At 54.6% G+C, this 25,414-nt stretch overlaps 1 protein-coding gene across 1 annotated transcript in view; it reads right to left on the reverse strand.

Moving 5' to 3' along the window:
- Positions 1–17,714, reverse strand: part of FIBCD1 (fibrinogen C domain containing 1) — a 32,335-nt gene extending 14,621 nt beyond the window's left edge. Inside the window, exons 1-4 of the mRNA XM_039506339.1 lie at positions 17,642–17,714; positions 8,259–8,735; positions 5,727–5,886; positions 2,219–2,355 (exon numbers count right to left, since the gene is read on the reverse strand). Of these exons, the coding sequence (XP_039362273.1) occupies positions 2,219–2,355; positions 5,727–5,886; positions 8,259–8,735; positions 17,642–17,713 (846 nt within the window). The 5' untranslated portion in view covers position 17,714. The remainder of the gene's footprint in view (positions 1–2,218; positions 2,356–5,726; positions 5,887–8,258; positions 8,736–17,641) is intronic.
- Positions 17,715–25,414: the final 7,700 nt, after the last annotated feature.

Genomic DNA, 25,414 nt, shown 5'->3' on the forward strand with positions numbered 1-25,414 from the left:
GCCATCTCTGGGCATCACGCCTGGGCCCCTCAGCATGCCAGAGAAAGCTGGACCAGCTCCGGGCCGTGGCGACCCTGTGAAGGGTGAGTTTCGAAGGCCAGGCTAGTGGAGCTAGGAGTGATGAGAACGGATGGGTCCTAGGGCCAGACTTTCTTCATGCTTCTTTTCCAGAGAAGGGGAAAAAAGCCCAGGAGTGAGTCTCCCACCAGTTCCCATTGGCAGGTCTCTAATCTCAAGTGGTGTCGGGATGGCGCTGAGGCAGATTGGATCTGATGGAGGGAGAGCAGCCGTTAACGTTCAGCCGTCACGGGCTCTTGCAACAGGCACCGTTGCAAATTTCTCCTGATGCTTTATGGAATCGAGGCCTCGGCTCCATCGATCCGCAGGAAAGAGCCGCGTCCAATCAGGATTCCTCGCTGATCCTTTTGCCCGAGGCTGCCAGCTCTTGGCTGCACCTCCCATTTTCTCCCCCAAGCCTGTCTGCATCCCTTCTCCCCTGGCCATGCTCCGTTCCACACCCAATCGCTGCCACCCAGACCCTCTTCTCCTGCCCGTGCTCTCTCGGAAAGCCGTGGAGCCCTAAAAGTGAGGGGGTTCTGGATCCCCCACCACCACCCGCAAGCTACACATACAGCAAGAGCGCTCAGACGTGCTTGTTAAGCGAAAACATCCCTTCTGTCTCTCCTCACCTCGGCTTTCCCTCTTCCATCCCTCCTGATCAATCATTTCACCTCATCCTACGCTTGCTTTGCCAGCCTCTCCTGCCTCCTCGGTCCCGCCACGGGAGTGCGCTCGCTGCACCGCCCAACCCTCCTCTGTCGGCTGGCAGAGTCCTGGCCCTGCCACGCCGGGGGCTGAGGAGAAGGACCGTTCGAGACTCTTTAGTGTGTCTCAGCTGATCCTACTTTGCGCCCCGCATCTGAAAGTGGCAAAGCACTTTCCCGCGAGGCAGGCGAACCGTCATGGCCACGTTACAGCTGGGCAAACGAGGCACAGAGATGGGAAGGTGCTCGCCCACGCTCAGCCAGCCTGGCAGTGGCAGAGCTGGGAATGGAACCAGGAGTCGTGACTCCGTCGCCTGGTCTGGCCACTTAACACCCGGTCTTCTCCTGCTGCCCTTTGTGTTTATGCAGATACGGGGCAGAATATAACCCCCAATCTGTACAATGGCAGCAGTGTCCAGCTGCTCCCTCTCTTTCCCTCCCTCCTCCAAGTGCTGCATTGCAGCTGATTACTCACTCTGGATTACACTCGCCCCATCGGAGATCAGGACTCCACTTTGCTTGGGGCTGTACACCCAGTAAGGGTACGTCTACACCGCAGTTAAAAACCCGTAGCTGGCCCATGGGGTAGGGTCAGGCTAAAGGGCTGTTTAATTGAAGTGTACACTGCTCTCGGACCCTTTGAGGTGGGAGGGTCCCAGAGCCGGAACATCTACACTACATTGTGAGCCCGAATCAACTGGCACGGGCCGGCCCTGGGTGTCTAACTGCAGTGTAGACATACCCTAGGAGCTAGCCCCTGCCCCGAAGAGCTTCCCTCCTACAAAGGTAAGGCAGACGCAGGCTGGCAGGAAGGAAATGTGACCCTCCTTTCGCTGACAGGGAAGCTAAGGTACAGAGGGATGCAGTGACTTTCCCAAGTCCCAGAAGCAGTCGGGTACAGAGCTGGGATTTGAACCCAGCTCTCATGAGTTAGAACAGCAGGGCAGAGTTTGGTTTAGGATTGTCTTTGGCCCGACCGAGGGCAGGAGGAGACCAGGAGGGGTGCCTGGGTTGTTCTGCTGAGATGTCCAGCCCCACTGGTCCATGCGATGGAGCTGGATATGGATGGGCTGCCCAACTGCACAGAGCCCTACACTCCCACCATGGGAACTGAGTAATGCAGAGTGACTTCTAAACCCAGGCAAGATGACAGGGCCTTTGGTGTACAGCTGAACCTCATGGAGCCCCGCCACCGATCAGCACCATCTGTCTACCTTCAGCACTGTGCCCCCCATGTACCAGCAGCACGTGTCCAGCTGAAGCACAGGGAACCACCTTCTCCCTTCCCCTCTGGGCACAGCCCTTGGGATCTGTTCTGTGCCATCGCTCCTGCCCCACCATACAAAGGAGGTCATGGGCCCTTGGCAGGGTATCTCGTAGGCTGGCAGAGCTGTGCCTTAACAAGTGCTGTTCCCCATATCAGAGCGATTCAACAATGCAGGCAACTGACTTACCGTCCACCCCCCTCCGTCCGTGGTCATGTCGCAGTAGACCTGGAAGCCTGAGGGATAATGAGTGGGGAAGATGGAGTAAATGCCGTCCTCTTGTTGTCCGCTCACGTAGATGTCAAAGCAGTCCCGGGGCCGCGAGCCTGGAGCGTGGCACAGGAGGGAAGGGAAAGCAACGCAAGGCTAATTAATTGTTTAAATTAGAGCCTCCCTTTTGGTTTCCGGCTTTCACCCCCGCTGCCTGATCTAATTGGCTGCTCACGGCCCACTCAGCCCCCTCTCATCTCATTTCTCTTTCCTCCTAGGCTCCAGGCAAGCAGCGTCCTCGCTGAGGTCTCAGTGACTTCTAGAGACCATCCGTGGCAGTAATAAAGCACTGAGAGGGAGCCTGCTGGCCTCCCTGCTGGAAAGCCATGGCCAACCCACCACATGCACTCACCCCTCTCCCAGCACCATGTCACCGAGGCCTCCCTGCCAGGCAGATGAGTGCAATAGAAGGGTCTGCTTGCTCTCACAGCTAGTGAGGGCATGTGTATTGCATTGGCAAGACAGTGCCCGCAGGGAGTGCAGTGTAGCTAGATGCGGGGCGGGGAGGTGTGTGTGTATGCACAATGTATATGTATAGCGCACACTATTTGTGTGTTTATGTTGGCACAGATGCAATTATAATATAAAATTAAAGTCGAAATTTAAATTGAAACATTTCGATAAACCCACATTGAATTTTTTGGGAAGGGGGAATTTTCCTTTGAGGATTTCAGAGTTTTCAGTGTGATTCGGAACAAAGCCAAAGTTCAAATTCTCGAAATGCTTCGAAATCTCGAAACAGAACTGCTGGCCTTTGCACGGCCCTGGATACCATACGCCAAACGCTCGGCGAAAAGAACACGAGTAAGACAGCAAAGTCAAGTGCTCCAGCATCAGGAAACCCCAGAATTAAAGTGTCCTTACTGTGACCCCTTTGTGCATACTCAGTTTGATACGGTCTTTAATTACATGAGCACATATTTTTTTCCATAGGACCTTGCTGCCTCATTACGTGCCCAGGACGGATGGCACTCACGTAATGAGAAGCTATTCAATATTTCCTTTTGTTGTTCAGCATATGGCCCAGGCCTCATTTATCGCACGCTATTCACCCTGCTGTGAAAGCAGAATAAACTTCCTCCTGGGCTTTTCTGGGGTGCTCATCACCATAGTATCCACGTGCTTCACAAACATTCGCTGACTTTCACAACATCCCTGTGAGGCAAGCGGGTGGTATTATCCCCATTTTATAGACGGGGAGCTGAGGCACAGAGTATGCACTGATTTTGGGTGCCCAATGTCAGACATTGCACAGGCAACCTTAACTGTGGGATTTCCTAAGGTCTGAATGCTTCATTTTGCAACCTTAATAATGGTCTTTTATTTGAGTTATGTTGGGAAATTTCCTAGGTGTGTGGTTTGTTTGTTTGTTTGTTTGTTTTGTTTTAAAGCAAACTGAAAAGACAAATCCCATCATGTGGCATCATATTGACACTCACATGGTTCATCAGCAGGGTTAGAACCTTTAGATCTGCTGCATAGATCTGCCACTTGAGCTAACTGAGTCACTGATAGTAGTAGTAGTAGGTTGTTGTCCTTTGGGTGGACCAGCACTAAAGCAGCAATTGAAAGGAAATTGCATTATGGAGCATTCTCAGTGTGAACAGACTCGTTGGAGAATCTAGCTCCTAAAATCTAAGCAGTCTCGACTGAGCATATGCAAACTTATTTGTCAAAGGTTTATAACCTGGCCAAATTGTGGCAGCTTTTCATGGGGCTAGCAAAAGGCACATGCCTGACACAAAGACCCAACCCCTGCCAAATTCCATGTATCCGCTGCAAAGCAGGAGGATGCCAGAGCTTTTCAAAGAGAAGGTCAACAGGATTTTGTTAAACATGGGCAGCACAGTGTACCTTTTCTGTAGACTCATTCTCAAAAACATCTGCACTGTTTAAGTTGAAATTTTCCAAAACAATTCAGCCTGAGGCCGACACCTGGCGTGGAAAATTTTGGCCCAAAAGGTTGAAGTTTGGCAAAGTTCTAAGCAACTGAAAATCGGATCTTATCGGGGAAGCGTCAGACAACCTGAATAATAGGCCACGCCTACGATACAGGTGCATGTGTGATGGGATGTGCAGCCCCACTGGGGCACGCATCTCAGTGTCCCCAGTAAAGGGACGTGGCCTGGGCCTTTACAGCAAGAGAGAAGGGCTTCAGGGGTAGCTAGGATCCAGGAATATTTTTCCACTGCAGGCAGTAGAGAGGAGACACCTGGGTCTCTCTGGTGCTTGAGTTGCTAAAGGTGATTACACTTCCCTATCAGCAAGGAGGCCTGCACCCAGCAGCAAGAGGGTGCGAGTGGGGAGGGGTCGGGGAGCTGCCTTCCATTGCCCTGGGGGGGGGAGGGAGGGGCTTGGGTAATTTCTGGACAATGATGTGACCGTGTTTGTGGAGCCGGCCCAGAGGCCTGGGGGATTTGAAGTTAGGTCTTTGGTTTTATCGTCTCTGAGGAGGAGCCCGTCAGAGGAGCTCCGGACGGTCTTGGGGCCAGGGTGACCATATTTCTGTAAAGGGAAAACAGGACACCGCGTGGGCCTAGCCTGAGGCACCTCCCCCTCTCCCCCCCCCCCCACGGGGCTGGCCCAAGCCGCTCAACCAAGCCCTGCCCCCTCCTCCCCGGGCAGGGCTGGTGTCGCTGCTCGCCCATGCCGGGCGAGGCTGGGGCTGGCATTCCTGCTCTCCTGAGCCCTGCCTCCCCCGGTAATTTGTCCCGTTTGCTCTTGCTAACTGATCAAGTTGGCAAGAGCAAACAGGACTAATGCCCACTTGTGCCAAAAGAGTCGGGATGGCTGGGACAGGGCTTAAAAAAGGGGCTATCCTGGCCAACACGGGATGTATGGTCACCCTGTCTTGGGGGTGTGTGTGTGTGAGAGAGAGAGAGAGAGTGTGAGAGAGAGAGAAATAGTAGAATCAGATTGTGTGTGGGCATCCCCCCCCCCCGCCCACACACTCTCTGCAGGATCTGGCAGCTAGAGCAGACACAGCAAAGAAACTCCCCTGTGCTCTGCTGGGTTGAGTGCCCCATGTGGGAGCTGTAGGTGGGATAGTCTCTGCCTGGGTGACTGAGGACAGGAGAGATCCAGGCCCATCCAGCTCACCAGTGCTGCAGTGTCCAGCAATGACAGGCTGACTGGGCCATGGCTCTGTGGTTGGAACATTGATCGTGGGCTCGCTCCCTGCACTGTGTCCCCGAGTGCCTCCACTGCACAGCAGAACAGGGTCACGGAGCCCGAGTAGCCTTCTGGGAAATGCCAGGCTTTGCTGGACCACTACAAAGTGGGGTGAGTCTCTGCACTGCCCTGACCACACTGTGGGTTCCCAGCTGGCATGGTCTGTGAGGAAGCCCATAATAATGTCCCTTCTCTTCCCCTCTGCCTAGGGTTAGCGGCCTGAAGTGCAGGAAAGGAGAGGAGGAGGCTGTCTCACCATTAGAACATCCCCGAGGCCGGGCTCCCCGGGCTGGAGGTCTCTGCAGGTCGGCTTTGAGCCGAGGCCTGGCCATGCCTCGATCCTTCTGCAGCGTGTCCAGGACGTCGCTGACCGAGCTCACCAGCCGGGCCATGTTGGTCTGGCTCTCCGAGAGCAGCTGGGAGGGGAGAAGATAAACGATCTGAGTGAGTCACCCTTTCCGACACAGCGAGCAGCAGCGTTGAATGCATCCTTCAAAGGCAGGTGCTGAGCCTGGCTGGGTCCAGCGGGCTGATCCCTTCACGTAGTGCAACGTGCTTCCCCCCAGAGCAATCACTTCACTTACTGTACCCCTGAGATTCTGCTGCCAATAAGGGGCGGGCCTCCTAGGAACAGGGACACAGACCACATCTGGGAGCCATTCTTCCTACTGCCAAGAGGGAGAGTCCTCACCCCAAATGCCAGGCTGAAAGGAGTGGGGCCGCAAACACGGAGTGTAGAATGACATTCACCAAACCTTCCATTTCCATCCTCTGGACTTTGGCGTCTCAGCCCAGATGATATTTCCTATACATAGTGACAGTGGTCTGGTGGTTAGTCAGGACTTCTTCGTTCTACATTTAGCTCAGACTCGCTGTGTGAGCTAGAGATACGTTACTTAGCGCTCTGTGCCTCAGTTTCCCCATCTGTAAAATGGGGATAATGAACCACTCCCCTGCCTCTCACAAGGGGTTGGGAGGCTTCATTGAACAATATTTGGATAGTGCTTTGAACGTGTAAAGGACTTGTCTGTGCTGCGACTCCTGGATGAAAAGGGCTGCAGAAGGGTCAGTGATGCGCTCGTATTACATCAGTGCAAAATCTGTTTGACGGTGAATTCGGCTGGCGCAGAATCCAGACTTTGCCTTAAAATGCATCTAGCACAGAGCCAGGCCCTGGCTGAGACCCGGGATCCAAACCCCAGCAAACTTTGGGAAAGCTCCCATTGAAGCTCATGGCAAAACTTCTGTTGGGAGCAGGATCAGGGCACTAATGTCACTTAAAAATAATCCTGAGGCTCTCAAATGGAGTTACTCTGTGGTTACCCAGTGGGGCCTGGCCTCTGCCGAATGACGAGGGCAAATCCCAGACAAGCCCACAGCACATCTGAAAGATTAACTCTGACCTGCTGTAGCTCCTGACCCCGTGTCTACCATTTGGGGGATAAAAGGCATCTTTAGAGAAGGGAAAAAAAGAGAGAGAGAGAGAGAGGATTCCCGGTCGGTTTAAAAATATCTGTGCCCTGCTGCAGCCAGATTGCAGAATGTTTGGCCTTCCCTGAAATGACCCAAGCATCACAAGACATTCAGCCTCTGGCTCAGAAGTGTGTGTGTGTGTGTGTGTGTGTGTGTGTGTGTGTGTGTGTGTGTGTGTGTGTGTGTGGAGTCGCACTGCTGGGGGACGGGGACCACAGGTTGGAAACCACTGTGTTAAACTGAAGGGTGCAATCCTCAGGTAACTACCAGGCTGGAGGGGGCTCTGTCGCTTTGGAGGCAGCCAACTTCATAACTTCTGTGAGTGTCCAGCAAGAGGGACTGGACACTGCAGGAAAGATCGTCTGGGAGAGCCTCGGGCCTGTTGATGTCACCCTGCAAGGAGTAACCAGGCTGGTGGAAGCCAGGGTGAGGCCATTATATTGTGAGCAGGCTGCTGGTGCCAGGGCCCTGAGCCAAAGCTGCAAAGCACAGAGGGCCCCGGGTTACTGGGCAGGCAGTGACACAACCCCTTACTGGCCTGGGTGAACCTCCAAAGCGTCACAGTCACCCCGCAGGCCAGCGGCAGAGCCGAGATTAGAACCCAGCTCTCCGGAGTCCCACGCCGCCGGGACGAAAAGTAGCAACTGGCTGCGTAACTGTGCAAAGTGGGGAGGTGACCGAGAGGAGAGGGTTGGGGTGTTTCTGGGAGTCAGCGAGGATGGAAGAGGAAGTGAAGGGCTGCAGTTGGAGAAAAGTTATGGCCAGCTCATCATGTGGCGCCGCCGTCCGTCTAGGAGGAAGGCGATAGGGATAGTGGAAGGCGATAGGGATAGTGGCCCCTCCTGATACAATGAGTCTTTGAATCATCCAGTTGCACTGCTTTCTCCCTCCCTCCCTGGCCCCCCCAATGCCTCCCTGCCCCAGCCAGCAGCACGCGGCATTAGCCTTACAACGATCGGGTGGATGGCTGCCTTCTCTGCAGCTGGTCTCTAGTGGGTGAGAGTGGTACCAGGGCCCAGCCTCGCATTTCCCACCTGCAATCTGTGCCCCTTGGCAGGAGGATGGCGAACCCGGAGGTTGTAGGACACTAGAGCCCTGTGTGCAGCCCAGGGAGGGGTTCTGACTTCCCCACGCCTTCTCCAGCCCAGAGTCTCCAGCTAACATTATTTAGGCTGGACAATCCTGCAAACTGAGCTGTCACGCTCCCTCTCCAGAGCCAGTCTCTGGCTCCGTGCTGCAGTCAGGCAGTCTGCCGGCCTGGGCAATGCCTGGAGGCCTTAGCCGGTGACCGCCCACACTGGCAGGTGCCACTTACCTGTATCAGCCGCCCCTGCTCGTTCTGCAGGGCATTGAGCTCCTGCCCCATAGCGTTGTGCCCCTTCTTCAGGCTGTCACAGTCGGCTCTCAGCTGAGTGGCGTGGGTCAGGAGCTTGGCCACCTCATCCGCCACAGTGACCAGCAGGGCCCGCTCCTGCCCCTTGGATGACTTCATCTCAGTGTCATGGTCTGTCACGGCCCGCAGCACGGAGGACTGGAAGCCCTCCAGGCGGGTGAAGCTGCCGGCTTGGTCCGGACAGTTGGGGTCAATGAAGATGTTGATGCGGGAACTGTCCACCTTCTCGATGGTGACCAGAGCATTGGCCTCCTCGGGGTTGGTACTGATGATGGGCGGGGACTCCGTGACAGGGGTGTGATAGTGGTTCATGAAGAGGATGGCGCCGGTGACGGTAACGGCCAGGAGGACAGCCACAGACAGGAGGACCGTGCACAGGATGTAGCCACAGCTCATTCTCTGGGGACACAGAGAGTGTTAGTGGAACTCTCTGGCCCAAGTGGCAGATTTAGAAGGGTTTAAGCTTCACGTATAGCAGATCACAGACACCCCTCCCTTCCATTACCCCATCCCACTGTGTCCCCATTCAGATATCTTCCTCGCCCTCGTAGGTTTAATGAAATCCCTAACCAAACCCTTCCCTGCAATCTGCTGGGGAGATGAATGGGATGGTTCACCCTTCCTTCTGGCCCAAATGCTCTTTCCCCCACCAGGAGCAAAGCCTGCACTACTGGTCCTTGCACCAAGGAGCTAAGATGGCTGGAGAGCTCAGAAATTTGCCCATGTTCCTTCTGCCCCCTGGCAGTTTGTGCAGCCCACAGGCGAAGGACTGCTCCCTCCCAGCCAGCGTCTCTCTCCTCCTGAGCTGTCTCTTCCCCTGTGTCAGTTCTACCCACGATACCTGTTGGATTCACCCGCAAGACTCTTGGTCCTTGCAAACTGCTCCGGGAGGGAGGCAGGGAGGTTTTATCTATCACCAGGCACACAGATCTGATCCCCATTAGCACCAGCTCCCTTCTGCCCTGCCGTCAGTTGGCTGCCACGTCGTGAGTGCATTAGCTCCCCATTTTCCTGCTGGCTGCCTCCCCCTTTCATTACACCTGCAGGACTGAGGCTATGATTTTCCTCTGACCCCAGCTGCAGCTGTCACAAGGAATTGAGGGCTGGGAAAGTGTTGCATATTCAAAGAGACAAAGAACGACTTTCTCCAGGAACGAGACAAAAATTGCTGCATCTGCAAAGATTTCCGCGCACTGTCCCCTCCTGCATGTCTATCTGGAGTGACACCTTCGTTCAACCACCCTTCATTCAGGGTCCTGCATCCATTTGCATTAAGGTGACTCAAGCTGCGGGTTGGATGAGTACATGGAAGACTGAGCGGAGGCCTCCCAGTACCTCCAGCCAAAAATAACTCCTTCCTTCTCAGAGACTCGCAACAGAATTCAGGATGGATTTATCCACCCAAAGAAGAGCAAAGCAGCAGACATGAAACACACCAGCACTCGGCTGTGTGGGAAGCCAGTCTGCAGGGACCACCTTAAAGAGGCAGCCACGTGCTCGTCACAGACTCCAGCTTTCTGTGCATTAAAAAGAAATATGTCAAAGACAATAAGGCAGGCTTTCAGTGAGAAAACAGGTTACCACGTTTGCTCTGCGTTTGTAACATATTAAGCCAGACCTGCACCTCGGGCAGAGGTCTGTTGCTTCAAGGAGGACAGTTCAGGTTAGTTTGGCAAATCAAGGCATAGCTTGGGCTGTGTGAGATTTGGGTGCATTAGGAGATGGATTTGGGGTCATTTTCCATTGCTTAGAGTTGGAGGAACTTTGGATCAGACCCTTGAGAATCTGACCCATTATGTCTATGAGTTAGCTCTTTGGACATGGGGTTCCACAGAGAAATGGAGGTCCAATCTGGAAAATATGGAGTCCAGATTACAAACCCTCCCTCCTCCTCCCCCAGTATTTAATGGTGTTTGAATCGGGGGGGTTAGTTCAACCCATCCTGAAATCACTACCCAAGTCCTCCGAAGATCTTAACAAGATCTGCCAGCAGAAAGGAAGGAAGCGAAGGCCTGATATTTCCAATGTGAAAACCAAAGAGGAAAAACTGGAGGCCATTTTTACACATCTTAAAAGACGGTGCCTGACTTTGCTGCGTGGTTCACTTTTAGTTATCCAATTAAATGCAAAGCAGAATTTTAACTTCTTCCCCTTGGTAGAAGATCGTTTAACCTCTCAGTGCCCCAGGTCAAATGCAAGAGCAACGACAGACACACTGGAATGGACTCAATTATCACCATTCAGTTTGGACTAACAAGCACCTCTTGCAAACGGGCAAGGCAGATGCCTTATGAACTAATGCCTCTCACAAGGCCTGTTTTCAAGCAGCAGTAGGCTGCGTGAGCTGTGCTGCTGTGAAACAGGAGACACTCTCTCCCCTTTTCTAGCTCTCCCTCCGAGAAGGATCGGAGTGTTGCTTTGACTGACAGATCACATTCTGGGAAGGAAAGAAGCTGTGAGAAGAAAGCCTCTCTTGCCACTCTGGGACTGAGCACTGCAGAAAGAAGAAGCTGTTTCAACAAAGGGGAAAACAGACGAGGTTTTGATACAAGTGCCTCGTCTCATCCTTCCCGAGGACGTAAAAGCAAAAGGACGAAACAAGTGTTCACTCAAGGCAAATCTCTGGTAGGTTTTGATCTGAAGGGCTAGCAGACAGCATGCATGTCATCCACAGAGCTGCTGGAGAGGTGACCTGCCTAGGACATATTTAGATCATTGTGACTATAAAGGGATCTTACTGGCATGGAAGACGAGGAAGAGAACGCAATTCCATGCCTCCTCCTATCCCCCAGCAAATCCTAATTGCTTTCACATCATCCTCCCCAGCCCTAATTCACTCCATGCTCATACCAAACTATCAACCAAGTTGGCAATGGCGGAGAGACTGGACCATACACCTGGCAGTTCCTATAAAGTGGAACCCGAGTACCAACCAGCCTAGTTTGCCTTTGGGCAAACCCAAGTACTCCTGCATCGGCAAAACCAGATACTCCAGCTTTGCCCAACATGATTCCTATTTCCAGCCTCCTCAAGGGGCACACTGAGACCACACACCAGCTTCTCCCCCTGCCCTGCATGGAGGGGAAGAAGAAATCCTCCTTCACAGACGAGGCCGTGCACATCTGGAGACTACACAAAGGCCAGATCTGAGTTTATGACCGTTTTCAAAGTTCAACAGAATTTGCCTCACATTGGTACTGTTACCTAGCAACGTGATCTTAGATTCAGGGGGAAAAAATCCAAGCTGATGCTAAGAAATCTCTTAAATTGGCAAATTTTTATGTAGGCCTACAAACCCCAGTGTGCAGTGCTCCCCGTGCTGGCTGGACAGCAGCTATGTGCTTAAGCTTACGCACCAACACAGAGCAGACTCTGCAACAGCCGGTACAGCTGCCATGAATGTTACTGTGTCACGAGCCCTTTCATTTCATTCCATCCCTCCTGATGCCAGTGGTTACTGCTGCCCCTGTCTTTGTGTCACCATGTTGTTGGCACATCCCGTGGAACTGAGCAGGGGGAGCTCTACGGATGCAGTCAGGCACCTGGTCTGCCAGGCAATTCCAACGGGTTAAAGACTTCATTTAAATGGTTCCTAGTAAGTGGTACAGATGCTTCCCATGAGAGCTGCCAAGACAACAGCCTTATTCTAGCACAATACAAATGACTCTGACGCAGCACACCCTGAAATATCGACAGCAATACTGAAAAGCCATCACTTCTGTTTCTTTGACGCTGCCAAATAAGACATTAAGTTTGAGATCTAGAAAATATGCTGGCTGCTCCGAATCTACCCCGGCACCCCTGCTCCTGAGCTCAGGATCGTACTGAAAGAGAGCCCCTGAATACAGGATCAGACTCGGATGGCTGCCACCTCCATCTACTGACCTTCTCCTGGTTGTTTCCTGGCTAGCAATGGCTGCTGGGAATCGCCTCGCAATCAGGTGACCTGCGATCTAGCTTCCCTGAGTTGTTAAGTCTCCTTGTCTGCATCCATTTCTCCCAAGTCATCTGTCTTCCTTCAACAACCCACGGGCCCTTCTCTTCTTCAACCACAGACCTGTGCCGTGTCTGATTTACACCAAGGCTGACGTCTGCAAAGCAGCCTAAGGGATTTAGAAGCCCAATCTCCATTACTTTTGTAATGGGGCGGAGTGTCCAAATCCCTTGGGCTGAGGTTTTCAATGTTGCCTAAGTTCTTCATAGCAGGGGGTGAGCCTTAGCTCTGTCCTGTTGATGCCGTGTCTATTTATGGCACTACAGGAATATTTCGGCACACTGCCGCTCCGTCCCAGAATGTCATTGCCATGTGACCTTGGTTTCTTCCGAGCATTTTGCCCTTTTTTCTCTCTATAAAAGCCAAGGTCTGCTTGTGACTATTTGTTATTAGCAAATACACTCACGGAATTATTGTGAATGGACTTTGGCCTATGGATTGGGGTTCCTTTAAAGATCTGAGCTGCGCAACTGGTTGCCTACATCACACAATGCCGTTTTTGCCCCAGACTGGATGACACACCTCTGTAAACTAACTTCTGCCCAGTCAGTTGCAGAACACATTTAGAGGTAACGAAACTCTGGGCCTAAAATTTACTTTCTGTAAACAGAACTTCACTTGCGTGACTGTTCTGTGAACCTACCTTACTCTAAAGCAGCTGGAGCTGGCCACTGGCTGAAACAAAATACCAGACCAGGAGTAGCGCAGATCTAAACTGCTGTGGCAATTGCTTGGGTCAAGCAAAGACAAAAGCAGCAAAATTCAACATAGAAGTCACTGTGACACGTGCAAGTAAGTTCTCTTCCCTTCCCTCCCCTCCTCCCCAGCTACAGCTGCCACTCCTGTGCACTGCACAACCATAGAAACGAGCAAAGAAAGTCAGATAAATGTCAAACTCCAACCATCACCATTTGCCCAATGGAGGAATTGCACAACTGGTGGAATGAGGCGACAGCAAGTGAAGAGGCTGGCTTCTGAGTTAATGAGCAGGGCTCCCAAGCTACAGCAGGGGCCTGGCCCAGCACACAACCCCTCTAACTGCACGGCAGCTGGAGCTGCAGATTGGCTGTCTTATGGTGGGAGCTGGGTCACCAAAGCAGGCGTGTGTGTGATCCTCTGCATTCTCTCACGCTCTGCCTCGTAAGCCGCTGCTGGTGAATACACGATAGAGACAAGACAGTGGGATTGTCCCCTTCCGAAGAGCAGGCGTCCGCCTGGGAAGTAAAGGAGACAGTGCAGGAGCTCAGCTGGCAGAGGCAGCCAGTAGACCCTGGGTGTGGTGTGTGAATGCCGGCCAGTGTTCAGCCAGCACGTGAGGGCAGAAGGGGTTTCCCTGCCTTCAGGGTCTCCCCCCAAACCCCCTCAGATCCTGCTGTGTCTGACTCTTATCCTTGGTCAAAGATGATTCTGAAGAGGAAACCTTCTGAAAAGGCCAGATGGCGCCAAAGGGCCTAGATTAGCCAAAGAGGGTGGCTCCCAGGAACCGATCCCAGGACCCCTCTACAGGGCCTGTCTCTGCAAAGGGCTGTACTCCAGCAATTCAGTAAAGGCTAGTGCAGTGCCTGTATGTACTGCCTATTCCCCCCAACCCCATTGCCCATGAGCCGTGCAACCGTTCTGCTCATGCTGAGCAAGAGAGAATTAGGGGCTCACAGACCCGCAGGACACTAGTCAGATCACAGCTGGCCGAGACACACGCCCAGCAGCAGGATGGAAGCTGCACTTGGGAGCACAGAGAGTCCTCCAGCCCTGCACAACAGCATAGGCCCCTGCTCCCCTCGGCCGGGGTGCCATGTGAGCGAGTGCCAGAAGAGGGTAGCAGCGCCACACGGAATGCATGCTGCCTCACACACGCATGCTGCCTCACACACGCATGCAGCTGTTCCGTAGCTGCCTGTCAGGGGAAGGAAGACGCCTGTCCCGAGGGGTACCCAGAGCAGAGGCACTCACTGGCTGTACTTGGTGGCTGGGAGGCTGCAGCTGCTCTTCTCTGACCGCAGCAGCAAGTGTATCTGCCACCTCTGGGAGCGACAATGGAGAGTGGCTGGAATCAGGCAGGGGGGACGAGGAAGATGCTCAGAAGTTTCCTTAGAGGTCAGATCCTCTGATGGGGGGCCAGTGACGCTGGCTCTGGGGGATCGTCCTTCTTGACTGTTTAATTTATCAGTCACCAGAGCGATGGGACACTGCCCAACTTAAGGCAGTCCTTGCCATGCGCGCACACACCGATCACAGCAGCATCATGCAGCATGAAAACCATGCTCCATACACAGCCAAATGCACTGAGCTCTGCCCCTCCTCGCCTCCCTGATTCCCCTTCCCATCACACCCTCCCATCTCTCATCCGCACTCCTGTGCCTTGTCCCAGGCAACCCCCCACTCCTGGGTTCTCCTCCCTGCTCCTGTGCACCCCACAGCCTCCTACTCCTGCTTCACATGTCCCCTTCGTGCCACGACAGAGCAGTGCTCAGGGTCAGAGCCATCGTCCAGTCTTCACCTACAGGGGCCTGGCTATGACAAGCCCCTCTCCCCCGCACCTCCACAACCTTATTCTGGGCATCTGGATGTCCTTTCTTCCCATGTCCTAACCAGATCCCCCAGAGGGCAAGCAGATCAGCACAGACTGTGGCTTTACTCTCTTGGAGGCAGATTCATTCTGCGGTTAGTTCAGCCCCCAGCCTAGCTAACTGGCACCCCTGAGTAGCTAGGCTATGGGTCTGTCCTGCCCAGGCCCACCCCCAAATGCCCCCTGAACCCAGGGCGGCCACAGAGCTGACTTTGCACCTTGGCAGCTCTGTCCCCTGCAAGTATCGGTCCTTCTCCTTCCCCCCGCATCTCCTTTAGGTCAGTCTAGCAGCCGGTGACTATGAATAGGGCCCTTTGGGTGTATTCGGTGTTTGCCCTTCTGGTGCTATATGCCAACGCTCTTGTGTTCAGCCAAACAGAGTGGCCTGGGATCTGGGCAACGTGCACCGCCTGTGATCAGCCCGGAGTCACGTCCCCGGGCTCATACGGTCGGGGCCAACAAGCGTGACCCCATCAACCCCCTTTCCTTCTGCAACCAACCTCTCTGTATGACCTGGTTGCCTACACAGGTTTCACATGCAAGTCTTGTTTGACGCTGGATCGACAACAGAGGTTTGCAGTGGTGCAGCTACATCTATTATTCCCCCCCCACCCCCGCCAGGCTGACACCACCCCCATCTCAAATTTCATCTTGAACTGGATCTTCATTTCAACACCCCTTGGGGACTGGGTGAGTAATTTAGCCACCTGATCTCTTTACACGGCTCTCCTCCATAATCCAGTATAAGCCCGTGCCTGCCTGGTAGTGCTTATACACCGTAAAGCTCTTTCGGGAGTTGGGGAGATGCTGCAGATGGTAGGAGACCGGCTCTATAGAACAGTCTGCTTGGGTTTAGATGAATAAGAGCCAGGCTGTGGCTTCCAAAGGAATCTCAGGCAGCTAAAACCCAACTCCCCTTGAATCTCAGTGTGAGCTGGACACACGGCTCCCCCAGGCTTCTTTGAAAAGCCCAGTTTTAATTCATACTCCACTGATTGTTCTGTTACACAATGAACACCCGGGGGGAGGGGGGGGGGGACTGGGCCAGTTCTCTGTATTACTCACATGTGCTGAGCATTCAACCTGACCTAGGGGAAACTTCATTTACTGCCAGCGGAGAAAGCCCTAGCCCAGACCATAATGCTTCTGGCTACCTTGCAAGGAGCGTGCTGGGATGTGGGGCACAACTGGATGGGAGCTGTGGACAGAATTTCTCCCCCTCGTGGTCCCAGGGCCGGTAGGCTTCTCCCTGTGGCATTCACCCTAGCCAGGGCATGAAAGGAAAGTTGGTGCAGTGAACTCCTGATGGGGTGAGAAGCCCTCAGGTCTGGCAGAGCTGCTGAAGTGGGGGTGGCATCTGGGATAATTGGGGCCTGGACATTTAAATGTAGAAGGTGAAGAAGAACAAAGCAGCCATCCCTAGGGAACCCGGACCACCACCCCCCTCCTCAAACAGCCCATGGTCACATCCGTTCCTACCACTCCCGCCAAATCACACATGGCTGGGTGGCCAATGGCAGACAGGACCAAGGGGAAGCAATCATGTCAAGATGGCTGAGGACTCGGCTCCCTTGGTACATTTGGGAAGCTCAGGTCCCAGCTGCCAGGGCTTCTCACGTGGCTCTGAGTTCCGTGGTTCCTTATTGTGATTCCTCACCACCCAGCCTGCTGGCCGCTGGAAATGCTTTAGGGACATCGGTCTCTTACCCCTCCATCTCAGCCTCCCCAGCTCTTCCTCGTTGCTTCTTTCCCTTCCCTAGGAAGGATCAGCTGGAGGTTTGTTTCTTGCTGTGTTCTAGCTCTTTGCAGGTACACGCAGCACATGATGCAGACTCCCCTCAGCAGTACAAGTACAGGCAGATGCACACGTTCACACACAGTCTCGCATGCATGTTCCTGCCCATTCACCCTGGGATATGTGGCAGAACATGCATGGAAATTCACTTGTGCGCACACACATTCAGGCTGTGTTCCTGACTTGCACGTGGATTCTCCTGTGTGTACACACACACTGGCTTGGACATGCACAAGGCTATCTCATACTGCTGCAGGGAGGTGCAGGCAGGCTCCGGCACACACTCCCACATCTGTGCAAGGCACTAAGTGCTGTATGAACCCCCTTCACCACAGTCACCTCCCCCCAAGCCCCTCCTCGCCCTCAGCCACGCAGGGTCCAGCGCCTATTCCAGTAGGGGACGGTGGGGGGAGAGTCTGTACACTACCAGGGCCAGATCTGCCCCCAGCATAGACCCGACATGCAAACATCCTCTCTTAGAAAGTGAGTGAAGTGCTTTAAATGTGCAGCAGTTCGCTAAGGGGAGGAGGCTGGGGCAGCCGGGCGCAGTTACCTGCTGCCTGTCTGACCCGCGGTTGCTTTCCTAGAGCATGATGTGCCACTCACTGGAAATAAATAACCTAAATAATTCAGGGAGAATTTGCCACCCGCCAGGGACACCGGTTCCTGCCTGTTCTCCAAGGAGCGAACATGCAGCCTGCCTGCCACCCAAACTCAGCCTGAGCAGCCCTGCCGGGAGCTGCTTTCTCCAGCAGGCACCCCGGCACCCCCACCCCCTTCGCGGCTGGGGGGGGCAGGGTAACCCGGGGTGCTTCGCTATGCAAAGAGGGGGCCCCCACAGCGTGTTAGGAAGTTTTGGGGGCGCTGTCTGGCCCCGGGGAGAGGGGGAGGGGAACCCAGTCTCCCCTCGGTTCTCTCTCCTGGCTCGCCCGTCCGCTCCCGCGCCCTACCTGGGATTTCTCCTGCTGCCCGTCCTCGAGTGGAGACGCTCTCCCCATGTCTTTCCATCGATCGTTGACCATCTTCTGCGCCAGGGAGGGGGGACGGGAGCGAGTCCGGTTCAAAAGGGGGGCGGGGGGAAGAAGCCGCGCCCCGGCCCGGGAACCGAGAGAGTCCCGGGAGCCGGCCGGGCCGCCCCGCGGAGCCCCTGAGCTCGCTCCGCGCAGCGTCGGGCAAAGTTTGCGGCGCGTTCGGGGCTGGATCCGCACCAGCCCAGCGCCCGGCTCTCCCCGCCGGCCCAGCCAGCCGCTCCCGTCGGACTCGGGCTGGCGGCGCGCCGCCCTCCTGCGCCTCCCCTGCCGGAGCCTGGGGGGGGGGGGGGACTGCGCCACCCACCCGCTGATCTGCCCAGAGCAGCCCCCAGCTGGCCGAGACACCGCCCCGCCGCCCAGACTAGAAACCCGAGCAGCGGGGGGAGGGGGGGGCTGGACCGATCCCCTCCCCTCCCTGCCCTAAATCTGCCGGACTAGCCCCACTCTGCCCCTTCTCCGGGCCCTGCGCCCTCCCTCCTCTCTCTGCCCTTCTTTCCCCCTTCCCTGCCTTCCACACCTCTGCCTGCTTTCCCCCCCACACCCGGCTTCTACCCCTCTGCCCTGCCCCCTCTGCCTGTCTCCCCCCCCCCCGCGGCTTCTACCCCTCTGCCTGCTCCCCCCACCCGGCTTCTACCCCTCTGCCCTGCCCCCTCTGCCTGACCTCCCCCCCCCGGCTTCTACCCCTCTGCCTGCTTCCCCACCCGGCTTCTACCCCTCTGCCTGACCTCCCCCCTCGCTTCTACCCCTCTGCCTGTTCCCCGCGGCTTCTACCCCTCTGCCCTGCCCCTCTGCCTGCTTCCCCGCGGCTTCTACCCCTCTGCCTGTTCTTCCCCCTTCTACCTCTCTGCCCTGTCCCCTTTGCCTGACCTCCCCACCCCGGCTTCTACCCCTCTGCCTATTCCCCCGGCTCCTACCCCTCTGCCCCCGCTTCTCCCCGCTTCTCCCAGGGCAGGCAGCGCACGCAGTAACCCCGTTGCCCCTGGGCAGGAGCCGCGGCTGCAGCAGGGAGCGCGGAGCGGCCCCGGTCCCTGCCTTGGCCCGGCCCAGCGCGGGTGCCGCCGGCTGGGAGATGCCTGGGGCCGGCCAGGCGGCGCAGAGCTCGGGCGGATTAGCAGCCGGCGAGCCCCGCGGAGCAGGGAGCTGTCAATCAATCCTCCCTCCCCCTCCCGCCAGACCCCCAGCCCCAGCCTGTCACCTGCCCTCAGCCCTGGCAGCTCTTGGTGCCCCCCGGCCAGGGGGCAGCGCGGCCGGCGCCCGCCGCTCGCATCCCCCGAGCTGCCGCGGGAGCGACGCGGTGCGCGGGGAAGCTGCTGCCATTGCAAGGACCAGCCCCAGCGCGGAGCCGGGGCACCCCCTCACCGCAGCCCCCCGCGAAGCACAGCCTGCCCCGCGGCTCAGCGGCCAGCCCCGGTCCCTAGGGGGGCTGGAGCAGGCAGTGCCTCCCTCCCAGCTCCCCAGAGGTGGCTGCATGTCAGGCCGGGCAGCGGGTGCCAGGATTCCTGTCCCTAGGGGCTGCCCCCCAGCAAGAAGGCGCCAGAGCTGCAGGCCAGGGGCAGAGGTGCCCAGAAGGGGTGAGGCAGTGGGGCTAGGGGGCGCTGCACTGCAGGGAGGAGTGGGATTGACTCAGCACTGCCGCCCCCTAGTATCCCTGCACAGTGCTGTGGGGGCAGGGGGTGACTCTGCAGGTGCACCCCCCCACCATCTGATGGATAGGGTGGAGGCATCAGCAGAGACCAGGGACAGCTGAAGCTTTCACGCTTACTGGGGTCGCTGCATCTGTGCAGTTCACCTGCCTTTTCCTTCCAGCTGTTCTGTTTGAATGCTACAGAGCCCCCCAACCCCGCCCGGGGGTGCTTTCCATTCCCCCAGCTCCAGGCTGGCTCCCACTAGCTCCTTGGCTGGTGCCGGGCATGGTTCTCAGTGGCAGGCCTGTTGGAAGGTGTGACTCCGACGCCCTCTAATGGCTGCAGCGCAGAGCGTTTACAAGCCCTGCTATCACCGCAGCGGATGGGGATTCTGCTCCAGGTCCAGTACTGGGGCGTGGGACAGGCTGTGTCCCAGCCTCTCTGTGAACCATGCACAATAGCTGATGAGCCTGAGATGCGGGCGCGTGCGGCCACGGGGTTGTGGTGAATGCAAGGCGCTGCCACAAGCAGAGATGGGCCCATGCTGTAAAATTTCTGTCTGGAGCCAGTCAACTACGGTTCAGAGGTGTTGGGAAGCGATGCCACACTCGCCCAAACGACCGCGGAGCAGCTGCGCTGTCATGCGTAGAGCACGGTGCTGCCTTGAAGCTTGCACGGTGTGCAGGATGGAGAGGCCTAGGGTTAGCATCCAAAGCAGCAGCACCTTCTACTTCTCACCGAGCCGGCAGGACAGAGCCAGGTAATCTCCTGGGTATGATTTTATTTGCCATTTCCCATTTGTGTGCTTCTCACAGTGCATCACCGCACAGAATAACAATCATGTTTTGCCCTTCTAGAGCCCTTCCCCCCCCCCCTCAGCCCCTGCATCTCAGTGGGCTTCATACATGTTATTTAAGCCTCCTGAGCTCCTGCGAAGTAGATAAATATTATCCTTACAGATGGGGAAGCGGACGGGCAGAGAGTTGCCAGAGTCACAGAACAAGTTGGTGGCCAGGGTGAGACGCAAACCCTGGTGTTCTGGAACCCAGGCCTGTGTTTTAAGCTCTAAGCCACATTTCCAAAGTGAGTGGGACAGGGATAGGGAAATACAGCTCTCCAGTGCATTGCAGCGTGTAAACCCACGGGCACTGATTCTGATCTCACTCCAGTTCCACACCAGGCTAATGTCACTGGCCTCAGGGATGCAACACCTTATTTACACTAGCATAAGTGAGCTCAGAAGCAGGCCCGTGATTTTCAACCAGACTGTAAGAGTGGGGACTGGAGGAGGGTAAAGGGTGGGGTGTTGAAATATAACAAAGAAATCACTTGGGTCTTATCCACCAAGTGTTTAACTTGAATGTAAGCACAGAAAGCAGATTCCAGGGGGGGTTACAGAGAGAAGAAAGCAAGTTGACCAGCTGTTCTACTCTCTCCTCAGCAGTTCTCAATCTGCTTTGCTGCACACTCCATGTTAATCAGTTACACACATGTGCAGACTAGAACATTAGTTGCAACAATGTCATATTTTGCCTGGATCTAGACAACAGAAACAAGGCTGGCAGGTGGAGGTCTAATTAACTCACTTCCAATAAACACATCAATGACAAAGCATCTAGCCATGGGCTTATATGGCCCTCATTAGTACAGAATATCAGGGTCTCCATTAATGCTTTTGTTACTGAAGCAACACGCTGTGTAGAATAGCATTTCTAACAAATATGTACTGAGACCACCAGCTACAGTACAAGGTGTGTAATGAAGAGGGTTGGTGTCTCTCCCTCTGCTTCGAGAAGCCTTGTCTAGGAGACCGGTCTCCAGCATGGTTCCACGCTATGCAAGAGGTGGCATTAGGAACCTAGGCAAGGCCCCCCAGAGAGCCTCTCTGGATCATCATAAGAACGGCCATACTGGGTCAGACCAAAGACAGGCCATCTAGCCCAGTGGCCTGTCTTCCAGCAGTGGCCAATGCCAGGTGCCCCAGAGGGAATGAACAGGTAATTATCAATTGGCAAGGCTGTACCATCAAAGCCCCCACACCTTAGCATGAGATGTGTATGGACTATTTGTAGTGCTGGGGCACGTGGAGGGGAGGCGGAACCACTAAGCCCAATCCACCATGGATTTGTGGGGACAAAAAACCAGGAGTGGGAGCGATGTTAAAGATAAAAAATCAGGGATCAAGGGGGACACCGAGCAGAGCCCCCCCCCGGCTGCACCCACTGCTCCTCAAAGGTGTCTAGGGGCCAGTGGACGCTGCCCAGAGGAATTCTGCTCCCGGGACAGGACTGAACAAGGGAATGGAAATAGAGCCACAGTCGCAGAGCACCATCCCATCCAGCTTCCTCCTCCTGGAGATGAGAGCTGTGGGGAGGGGATCCCAACTGGGAAACCTCAGCCCTAGATACAAAAAGGACTTTCCCCCTAGGGTCGAACAGACAGAAACCATCGCTAGCTCAGCTTGACCAAAGGCTGTTATACACTAGCAAGTCCACCATACTCCAGTAGAGGGCAGTAGTGCGCGCACGCACGCACGCACACACACATATATATGCTGGTAGTACAGCTGTGCTTTCAGGTGCTTGGGGAGCTAGAATGTCCTTTATGGACTATTTTTTTGGCTGCGTTGAGTCTCGATGGGGCCAGAATGATTCACGAGCTGGTGTTTTCATTGTACGCTAGGATCCTAATTATCCAGTCCACTTGGGGGGCCGCAGAGGTTTTTAAGAACAAATTTAGCAAACACCTGTCAGGGATGGTCTAATACTTGGTCTTGCCTCAGTGCCGGGGGCTGGACCACCTTTTGAGGTCCCTTCCAGCCCTATATTTCTATGGTCACTGAACTCAGCAAATAGGAGTCGGGCAGGGCAGGGAGAAAAATGGCAATTCATCCCAGAGGGTCACAGAACAAAAGGCAGGACCAAGCAACTAAAATCCCTGGAATTTCAGGCGTGTCCCTGCAAACTTTCCCCTGGGCAGCTTCCTGCAGTGAACCTGCTGCCCTTCCGTGTTTTGCCCAGTGAGTTCCAAGCTGGCTTCTGTGGCTCGATAAATTCCATCCTCTCTTGCTGTCAGTTTAATTCAAGGCCCGATCCTGCAAGGTGCTGAGCGTCCTGGATTCTAACTGATGTCAAATGGAGGTGGAGGGCGTTCAATTCCTTGCAGGATTAGGACCTCAAATGACAGCGGTCGGTGATCGCTCCTGCCTTTCGAATGTCTCTTCTAGCACCACCTTGTCCAGCCACTGCGGAAATGTAGTCGTGCGGCCATTTGTCTGGCTGTCAGTAATGTGGGCGTGTTCCTCAGACAAGCTGCTGCAGGTGTTCGGCCAGGTGACAAAGCAGAGGGAGGGAAAGTCACTGATAACTCTTCTTGCTCCCCTCCATCTGCGTCCACCCTGTGGCCCAGCACTGGTGAATGGCAAATTGTACCATGGTCAATGACCAGTTGGGCTCTTCTCCTGTTTATGTAACTCATGCTAGGAAAATGCAGGGCTTTGTCTCCCTCTAGTGGCTAGTTCACATCAGAGGTTTAAGAGTCTGCTATCAGCATGGTGGCAGGGGACCAGAATCTTAAAAAAGCTCAACCTCGCTTACAGCTGAGGTCAGGATTTCAGCCGTGCTCAGCACCCAGCAGCTCCCATGCTGACACTTCCAGCCGGAGCCCAGCAATGTGCTGAAAAGCTGGTGACTTCATAGAATCATAGTCTTTAAGGTCAGAAGGGACCATTATGATCATCTAGTCTGACCTCCTGCACAACGCAGGCCACAGAATCTCACCCACCCACTCCTGTATCAAACCTGTGTCTGAGCCATTGAAGTCCTCAAATCATGGTTTAAAGACTTCAAGGTGCAGAGAATCTTCCAGCAAGTGACCCGCGCCCCACGCTGCAGAGGAACTTGTTTCAATGCCTGAATGGCAGCTGAGAGCTCTTGAAAATTGTGGCCTTGAGTCCTTTGGAGCTTGTGGTAAAAGTTCCTGCTTTTTAATGTCCCACGTTCCAGTCCTGCTGGTAGCCCCGCTTACATACTATTCGCGGTGGCCCTAAATTCAGTTGAGGCCATCTGAATGATTTCACCAGTGGCTCACCCCTCACCCCCCGAGGCCGGCAGCTCTGACCCTGCGGCTTATCAGCCTCTGGAAGCAGCCAGCCTGTGCACGTAAAGGCTGTGTCAACTTAACTCTGACAATAAAATTTATCATTAAAAATAAATTTATCTTGGCTTCCTGTGGCCTGGAAATCTACTGAGGAATGATTCAATGGGCTTGTCATACCTCAGCGTTAGGCACGCTGAGCTGAACAACTGGATATTCTCCAAGTCCAGCAACTCATTTGCTGTAGCCGGAGCCAGGAATGTACAGTGGCTCTGACATTTAATTTAGAATCCAACATACCTTGACATAAACCCATAATACAATAGCAGGGGTGGGGGGCTATTGTGGGGGGGCAAGGCCAATTGACAGAATGGATTCTTTTCAGTTGTTCTTTGTCAACAGTTACTGTGTGTGACAGGCTGAAGGCTGCAATGTAAGGGGGATGGGCAAGGGACAATGTGGAGGCGGGGGCATGCACACGCACACAGCTTTGCAGGTGGGTGTGTGGGGCAGCTCGGGGCGTGCATTTGTGCCCTGTGCAGCTTGAGAGCCGTGTCTGTGCTCTGCGTGCCGGCTTGCCCTGTGTGGTTCGTTTGGGGATTGTGCAGTTGTGATCGTGGAGGGGTGGCTGTGACGGGGGAAGTGGGGAGGGGCAGGTGTGAGATTGTGTGTGTTTGCAGAAAAGATTCCCTGAGTCAAGCTGTTTTGTCTGCAAATGACATTTACTGGTGTAAATGGAGGTTATCTGTGCCTTGAGTTGAATGTTTGTGGTTTGTGTTGGGAATATTTTTCTATACATAATCTATGTATGTACAAAATATGTTTGTTTGTGTGTGTGTGTGTGTGTGTATATATATACACACACACACATACACACTCTCTTTTGGCCTATATTTGTATTTTTCTGTGTTTTTTGTTGTGCTGTGTGTCTTGTTTCGTGGTAGTGTGTGTGTTTACGAAAGCGTCCTTATGTCAAGCTGATTTGTTTGTAAGCAATGTTCACTGGTGCAAGGGTCTTGTGTGTCCTATGTGGTGTGTGCCTGGTGCTGTGCTTATGCTGTTATGATGCTTGTGTGCACGGCCTGTCTCCCTCCATCATGTGTTTTTGCACAGGGCCCATGGGTGATTTGGCTCTAACTCTGTTGGAGTGAGTGCAGACATTGCTGTGTACGGCAATGAGGACAGGGCGGTTATGGGGCCCCAAAGCTCATCCCAAACTCAGACCAGATCTTTCCTTGGGCTTCAGAAAGGTCTGGCTGCTCTGACCTGTCCCCCATCACTTTCTTTGTAAATTGCCCTAGGTGCATCGCTGAACTACCCCAAGGCAGGCTTAGTCCAGCACACCAGATATCTCATGTACACACTCTTTAAACAATAGCTTGCAAATCCAGCACAGTCCTCTTTACACCCCAGCTTCTTGTCTCATCCTTCGATTGCAAGGTCTTCCGGGCAGGGACCATCTCATCATTACTTGTTTGTGCAGCGCCTGGCGTCTCAGCTACCTCCTACCACAGCCCCATCCGCCAGCCCACGTGCAAGGAATGGCCCCTCCCAGCCCACACCACAGTGCTAAGCCCCAGCAGGGTTGGGCTGCTAGCAATCTTCTCCTATTCATTTAAACAACCAGCCCCTTTTACTGAGCACTGGTTGAAATGCCTGTTAGTCTTGGCAGCTGCCTTGGTACTGCATTGGGGGGGGCAGATTCCCCCACCCCCTGTCTTCGCAGCGGCCTCTGAACCTCACCGCACTAAGCCGGCTATTAAACAGATTCACGGGGAGGCAGAAGGGTGAGGTTAATTGCCGGAAACCCCGTTGTCATTGGCCGGGCTGCTTGACCCAGCTAATAAACACACAGCTATGGCAGGGTGCTTGCTGTAGGAGATCAACCTGCTGGGACCAAGCTGCGTTATGTTCTTTCAACATAACTGTTTCAATTCCCATTCCCTGGAGTAGCCAGCGAGAAAGCTCGCAA

Source organism: Mauremys reevesii, linkage group 19 (genome assembly GCF_016161935.1).
Source record: "Mauremys reevesii isolate NIE-2019 linkage group 19, ASM1616193v1, whole genome shotgun sequence".
NCBI lineage: Eukaryota > Metazoa > Chordata > Testudines > Geoemydidae > Mauremys > Mauremys reevesii.